Source organism: Dermochelys coriacea, chromosome 21 (genome assembly GCF_009764565.3).
Source record: "Dermochelys coriacea isolate rDerCor1 chromosome 21, rDerCor1.pri.v4, whole genome shotgun sequence".
Lineage (NCBI taxonomy): Eukaryota > Metazoa > Chordata > Testudines > Dermochelyidae > Dermochelys > Dermochelys coriacea.
In genome coordinates, this window is record NC_050088.1 from 13,352,572 (window position 1) to 13,360,654 (window position 8,083).

General features: G+C 52.3%; 1 protein-coding gene across 3 annotated transcripts in view; it reads right to left on the reverse strand.

The window, feature by feature from the left end:
* Positions 1 to 7,598, reverse strand: part of AHCYL1 (adenosylhomocysteinase like 1) — a 44,568-nt gene extending 36,970 nt beyond the window's left edge. The window contains exon 1 of one of the 3 annotated variants that reach the window (XM_038379697.2): positions 7,343 to 7,598. In XM_038379697.2, coding sequence (XP_038235625.1) covers positions 7,343 to 7,456 — 114 coding nt within the window. In that variant the 5' untranslated portion in view covers positions 7,457 to 7,598. Of the gene's footprint in view, positions 1 to 1,517; positions 1,606 to 7,342 lie in introns of those variants that run through there. The other 2 variants (XM_043500336.1, XM_038379698.2) reach the window with 2 other exon arrangements.
* Between the last annotated feature and the right edge of the window lie 485 nt (positions 7,599 to 8,083).

An 8,083-nucleotide genomic window follows, 5' to 3' on the forward strand; every position in this document is an offset into this window, starting at 1 on the left:
CCTCTGACCCAGGTCTGAAAGTACTTTAAACCCAGGCTTGCTTACTCAGCTGGGAACGTGGGGTAGAAGGCAAGCTGTGCTTTAAGTCAGGCTGAAACTTGCCCACTTTGCATTGAGAAAATGGGCTAAATCACTCAAGTGCCGATAGTCCTCAAATGGCTTCCCACAATTCCCCCAGAAGGACAGAAATTCTCCCGCAATTGACAACTGACCAGGAAAGAATCCTAGAGCATCTCAGCACAAAGAACCATGGGATATGCTCCCAGTCACACACAGGCAAGTGTGCAAACAGTGGACAGATACGGCTTTGCAGTGGGGATGCTCACATCCGGGCTAGGCTAACCCAGCTCCTCAGATGGGAGGCCAATAACCCGGGTTAACTGTACACTGTAGACATAGCCTGTGGAAGTGACATGGTGGAGATATAACCATCTGCTATTATCTAAAGCGTGGGGAAGGATTTATGGATAATTTAATCCCAGCAAATCTATGTCAGAAAGAAATTCAGAATGACTAAGAAAAGCTTTGATAAGGAAATCTATTGGATAGATTGTGACAGCCTCCAGGGATTAATGGAGGAAGCCCCAAAGCGTACTGATCCTAGAAGGAAACATCTTATTGTGAGCAGGGGGCAGGAGAGCTAAGTGGTCTTTTCCATCTCTAATTTCTGGCTCTCTCAAGAGACTTCCCAGACTGTCAGAGCAGCTTCATTCACTAGTATCCTGCAGACAGCCAGCAATCTAACAGGGGCTTAATGGAGTACAACATACCTCTTGGGAGTAATCTTGTATTTACGGAAAGAGGCCATGTAGCATGTGGCAATTCTGCCCTGGGAAGGACACAACTAACCGTCCTCTGCTAGGCATGCTCTTTTGGGGGGGAGGGATAACTCAGTGGGTTTGAGCATTGGCCTGCTAAACCGAGGGTTGGGAGTTCAATCCTTGAGGGGGCCATTTAGGGCTCTGGGGCAAAAATTGGGGATTGGTCCTGCTTTGAGCCCGCGGTTGGACTAGATGACCTAGGTCCCTTCCACCCCTGATATTCAATGATTTTATGAACCTCATCCACAGAAGGACTGATGTGCCAGGAGCAAACAGGCCCCATTTATCAAGGCTAGCCAGCACCAGAGCAGCTTGTGCAAGTGACCTCAAAAAATTAGCAACAGACATAAAAACTCTAGGGAATTCACTGAGTGCAACCCGGAGAGATTTAAATCATATGTCTAATTGGATCCCATATGCACCTATATCCCCCGCCACCCCAAATTCAGTCCTCCCAGTGCCTCACTTCCCCCCACCCCCAAGTCCTCCCTGGCTCTGTCCTTCCCCCACCATGCACAGAGTAGCCCCGAGTCTATACCACTACAAAGCTGCAGCAGTACATTAGTATTCTCCTTGGCACCTCTAGAACACAGCCTCAGCGGGATTCCACTGATGCCATCATACACAGGTTCAGAAGCAAAAAAAGCACAGAGCCAGTGCAGCTGGTTTCATGCGGTGGGAATATACCACACTTACCTGGTTCTCAGGCCAAGGAGGACAGAGCTTTGGGCAGGTGCTGCGAGCACCGGTCTGCCTGACAGAGCAGGGAGCATGAGACAGCTTTTGGCCCTTGTGAAATGTGTAACCATTTCAGTTCTGTTGCATGAATCAGCATAATTGACTGTAGGCCAACCTGATGAAAAGTAGCTCACACCTGGCAAGTAGACCAAGGTGCAAGTTGGGCTGTTAAGCTTCATAGGTAGGGCCCTACTAAATTCACAGACCGTGAAATCTGATCTTTTGTGTCTACTCTCTACTATCTAGATTTCACAGGGGAGACCAGCGTTTCTCAAATTGGGGGTCCTGATCCAAAAGGGAGTTGCTGGGAGAGAGGGGTCACAAAGTTATGGGGGGGTCGCAATATTACCACTCTTACTTCTGCACTGCCACCTTCAGAGCTTGGCAGGTGAAGAGCGGCAGCTGCTGACTGAGGGCCCAGCTCTGCAGGCAGCAGTGCAGAAGTAAGGGTGGAAATCCCATACCAGGCCGTCCTTACTTCTGCACCGCCACTGGCAGTGGCGGCTCTGCCTTCAGAGCTGGGCTCCCAGCCAGCAGCTGCCGCTCTCCAGCTCTGAAGGCAGCACCGCCGGCAGCAGCAGCACAGAAGAAAGAGTAGCAGTATTGCAACCCCCGCCCTACAATAACCTTGCGATCCCCCCCACCCACTCCTTTTTGGGTCAGGATTCCTACAAACGCTGTGAAATTTCAGATTTAAATAGCTGAAATCATGAAATTTATTATTTTTAAAATCTTATGACTGAAATTGAGCAAAATGGTCCATGAATTTGGTAGGGCCCTATTCATAGGTGGTGTGACAAGAGGATGCTGCAGAGATACGTCACTAAGCTGATGCTGTTTCAGTCCATGATAGAAACCCTGGGTAGATACTATGCTTTGTAGTCAGCCCTTAGTTAGGGTCAGGGCTCCCTGATCCTGAGGTTCTACCCATCACTACTGTCTCAGCGCATTTTCCCTACTTAGAATTCGTCCCACCTTAGAACAGCCAGCAGATATCACTCCCGCCTGAATATACAATCATTTGTCAGTGAAATATGAGCCAAAGCCTCAGAAAGCCCTGCTCACTGAACAGGAGCGACTTAAGGAAACTGGTATTCCTAATGAAAACAGCTCAAACCACTACGCACCCTATGCTGAACAGCCCCTGATTTGACAGTGAACTGTGGGGAAGAGATTATTTCGGTTCTTTGCTAACAGGGTAAGATTCCTGAGCCATTACAAGAATATGATTCTGGGTTTAGCTCAGCCCCCCTGGCCGACACCCTGAGAGCGAAGGGCTACGAGGTGCAGATGGACGCCTTGATCGTCGGAGCCCTGGGTGCCTGGGACCCCTGCAACAAGCATGTGCTGCGGACCTGTGGGATCGGTCAACGCTATGCACAGCTCATGCGGCGCCTTATGGTCTTGGACACCATCCGATGGTCCGGGGACATCTACATTGAACACATCACCGGCCACCGACAGTACCAGGAGGTGTGAGCTGGAACGACATTGTGCATCAACTCCGAGAAAGGGACCAAGACACTTTTTCCATTGGACCATATGAACTGGAACCATAAACTCACTGAACATTAAATCTCACCAAATGAGGGTAAATCCATCCTTATCGTATCGAACACTCATTATACTCCACACCTGAACATAGCCATTACAAGAACAACATACCCTCATATCTCAATGTCTTGTACTTTGACCTGTCAACTTTTACCCCAATTGGGGATATTGCAGATTGTATTCCTTATGCCATCCGATCCTAAACCAAACTTTGCACCCCTTAATAATTTGTACCTTATTCCCAGATAACCAGAAATTTCTACGTTTAAACTCTGTACCTTTTTTTTATTTTAACATCATAATAAAATTCTTAAATCTATAAAACCCTCAACACAATTCACCACTGGAGGGAAACCTGTTGGTGGCAATCCATCTGTTTCTAAAGTTCCTACTACCATCTCGGCCCTACAGTACAGAACACACTGGTTAACGTCCTAGACTAAGTATACCTCTCTGCCTTTCTTCAACTGCCCACTGCACTGTGGTAGTATCACCGGAGAACAAAGCTGGAATTATTTTGCTAACAGAAAAGACAAAGCAAGAGGAGTTCCATTAAGTAGACTGCAGTCAAGAGGGAGCCTCAGCTAAACTAGGTTTCAGAGTAGCAGCCGTGTTAGTCTGTATTCGCAAAAAGAAAAGGAGGACTTGTGGCACCTTAGAGACTAACACATTTATTTGAGCATAAGCTTTCGTGAGCTACAGCTCACTTCATCCGATGAAGTGAGCTGTAGCTCACAAAAGCTTATGCTCAAATAAATTTGTTAGTCTCTAAGGTGCCACAAGTCCTCCTTTTCTTTCAGTTAAACTAGCTTCCCCAATCTACTGGGGGAAAAAGACCACATGTTTCTATGCAGGGTCGAATGCCAGTTCACCTCACCTTCTTTGGCTTTGTATTTAAACCCAGAGTTGATACATTTAATCTCTATCACTTCCTCCGGCTGCTTCACTTTTTAACCTTTACCAATTCAATGACGAGAAAAAACAGGAGCTCCTCAAGGCCAGGATATGTAGCTAACCGGGATCTCACCATCCAGCTCTTTCAGGCTGATCAAACATGAGGAACACATCTACTTCTGCAGAAAATCCACTGATGGGGATCTTCCCACAGCCCAGTTCCTATCAGAGCCGCTTCTTGCTAATGATCCCTCCAGCTTCTCGAGTGCGGCACTTAGCCTGGGAAACTGAACACATTTGCAACCTGTCCAAATGAACACTGAGAGATGCTTATTCCTGTCAGCACTTTCACTGCACTTCTCAGCAAGTGACACAAGACTGCTCTTGGAAAAGCTATTCCAGAATGGTTAGAACAAAGGAGACGGAGCCAGTACCAGCACTCTCAAATCCTGGAGATGTTCCCATCTTCCCCCTATGTCTGATCTTCATGCCCACCAGCCTTTAGAGAATGGTATGTTCAAAGCAAAGCTGCTGTTGGACTCTCTCTCCTGGCAAATACAGAGAGTCACTCTCAGCTGTTTGCCTGAGGTTGGGGGGCCCGTGTGAAAGGAGGGAGTTTCAAAGCTCAAAAAAGGGACACAGAAGTCACATCAACTTTGCATTAAGAGAAATAAATACAAGTCTCAAGAAGGAAAGAGGCCTGTTAATGGTTATGATTTTGTTATGAGGCGATTTGAAAATGCCTTGAGCTCCGAGATAAGCTGCAGGCACTTAGCACTGTATACTTTGGAGTTTTTGCCAATGCCTCTGCTATCAGTGCTATTCACAATCACCGGGAGGGCTGGGAAAGTGGCGGCCTGAAGCATTCATTCTTACTGATGGCAATGCCACCCAAGATTTCACTGGCTACGGAAGTTATCCGCCCCAAAGGCCATTCATTGCATGTCCTGACGTGCTCCCGGCAAGGCCTTGGCAGCATTGCAACCCGATGACTGCACATCAAGCTATGAAAGAGGCCTAGAACTACAGCAGTAGTTTCAAGGGGCAACTATTACCTCACATATACCCAAGTATATCACCCCTCCCAGAGCCTCTCCCACAAGAACACTGGATTGAGCTAAACCCTAGGTACCCTCATCCGCACATTAAAAGGGTTTCCCACACCACCACACAGCAGCTCCCCCCGCCCCATGGGCTGCTTAAGTGTTACAGTTTATGTGTCTGTCATATCACTGCCACAGTCTGGCTTATGTGGTCACAAGCCTCACACTGTTACTTTCATATCCATCCTGCATGATTGGAAGGAGGCAACAACAATCAGAAGGAAATAGTTTGCTTTAGCTCTCTCTAAAGCCTGGCTACAGCTGCAGAACCACCTCTAGAAAGAAGCAGCTCTTAGCCTCTGCATTCTTCTGCTTCTTCCTCCGGGCTGTATCCACAGTCTGCATAAACAGATAGATCTATTGAGTTTCTCTGTCACTGGCCAATGAATGCTAGTTATTTGAGGAGATTAGGCAGGAGGGGATATCTCAAATGCAAACGATTTTAAGTGGTATGTAGATGAAACCAGTTACCCCCAGTTCCAGCACCTATGTCAACAATCAAAAAATTCCCAGAGGGAAGGCTTTGCATTTCCAGGGTCTCTGGTGTTTTCCCCATTTACTCTGTTCAAGTCCTAACACTGAGGCATGTGGCAGCAGCAGCAGCTTAAGGGAGAACATGATGCTCAACACAGCAGGGACCGCCCACAGCAAGTCTAAATCCCAGAGTCTCAGCTGCATCTACACATGCAAAGTCAAGTCACCATTCGTGTAACCCTACCAACCGTGGCTGTAGCAAAGAGTTGACCACCCCCTTGTCTAATCCAACTCAGACAGAATTTAGATGGAGCAGAAAAAGCACAGCGACCCGTTTATATTAGGGCTCTCACCTTTGCTAGCACTGAGGAGCAGACGGGAGAATTTCTCTCACTTTAAGGGTGAAGGGACAAGAGGGGAATGCCCAGTGCAGCAAGCACTCCAGGAAGCTCGAGTTACATTCCCACAAACCTGCCATCAGACTGGTCTTTCCCTCAAAGCTGTCATCAAATCCCTCCTCTTATTGGCTGCCCAAACATGTCCACTGCACCCACAAATGTACGTACCACCCCTGCTCCCCAAAATGCCTGGCTTGCTGTAGTCTCTTAAATACCCCTTGAATATTCCATCACATCTCTTGGGCCACCCAACACCTTGCTATCGTGCCCTAGTTCATAAGCTACTTTCTCCTCAGCTTTTTTTTTTTCCCCCACCAAATGCATCCGATGAAGTGAGCTGTAGCTCACGAAAGCTTATGCTCTAATAAATTTGTTGGTCTCTAAGGTGCCACAAGTCCTCCTTTTCTTTCTCCTCAGCCTGGCTGATGCAGCCACAAATCCACACTTCCAAGCCACTGCACTGACCCCGAGTTCAGGGTCACAGCCTAACCTACCCAGTTCTAACCAACCCCCAAATCTGCCCACCTGCCTCCTGACAGATATCTGTACCAGGCCAGCACAACTCCCCCACGAAGCCTTGTGCATTGTACCTGGCATCCTCCCGACAACACCGGGACACCCCATCCTGCAAACGGCTCCCCCATCCACATCCGGTGGGCTCCCGCTCTCCCCCCATCCCCTAGTGCAAGCCCTGGGAGGCACGGCAGGTGGCCAGCTCCCCCAAGCTCTGTAGTCCCCACTCCTAGGACACATGCTGCCCCTTTCCAGGCCTGGACAGTTACCCACCCCCATCTCCGGGCCCTCCCAAACCAAGCCTTGGGTCTCTTGCAGAGCAGAACTGCGTGCTCACCACAATCCGTACCCCGCCCCCAAAGCAGAACCCCCTCTGCCCCGGGACCCACCTCCCCCCCCAACCAGAGCCGCCTACCCGGGACAGCCTCCCCCCCGACCCCTCTCCCGCCCCGGGACAGGCCTCCCCCGGCCTCCACTCCCAGACCCCCCCCGCCCCCCACAACCAGAGCCTCCTACCCGGGACAGGCCTCCCCCCAGACCCCCCCCGGCCCGGGACCGGCCCCCCCCCGCCCCCCACAACCAGAGCCGCCTACCCGGGACAGCCTTCCCCCCCCAGACCCCCCCTGCCCCGGGACAGGCTCCCCCCCCTCCACTCCCAGACCCCCCCCCGCCCCCCACAACCAGAGCCACCTACCCGGGACAGCCTTCCACTCCCAGACCCCCCCCCGCCCCGGGACAGGCTCCCCCCCCCTCCACTCCCAGACCCCCCCCGCCCCCCACAACCAGAGCCTCCTACCCGGGACAGCCCCGGGACAGGCCCTCCTGGGACCGAGCCCCCCGCCGGTACCTTCTTGGGCGCCTTGGTGACCGTGGCCATGAAGGAATACTTCTCGGCGTCCTCGATCTCCTTGGCCTGCTTCATCTCGTCCGCGACGGCGGACTCCGGCACCGGCACCGACATCCTGGGGCGGGGGGGCGCGAACCGGGGGATCCGGGCGGCGGGGGCGGGGGCGGGGGCGCTCAGTGAGGAGACTCCGGCCCCGCCGGCTCCGAGCGCTCTGCCGCGGGGGGACTGCGGCCGCCGCGCGCACCGGCAGGGGGGCGGGGCGAGCCACTGGCTGACGTCACGCGCACGGGGCGGTGCCTAGCGTCCCTCCGTACGCACGGACCGGGCAGGCGACGCCGTACGCACAGAGCGGGCAGGTCGAGCGGCGCCCCCTGGCGGAAAAGAAGGGAAGCGAGCGAGCTCGGGACAGGCCGTGGGTCTGGCATGGGGAGGCGGTCCCATTGCCCACACCTGACGCTGCAGCGGCCCCTCGTTTGGGCCTGGGGCGTGTGACTGGGGCCGGGGAGCAACTGGGGGGGGCTGAGTTGAGCTGAGCACTGGGCTTCCCATTGCTAGGGGGCGCTGCTGGGTTTGGGGTGCTGCATATGGGGGGCCACTGCATGGTTTAGGGGGGTTGCAAGGTTGGGGTGGTGCTACTCAGCTTGGGGGAACTGCTGCTGGTTTGCGGGGGTTGCAGGGTTGGGGGGGGGGGGACACACTGCGTAAACTTGGCACCCAGAGAAATCTGGGCCAGCCCAAATA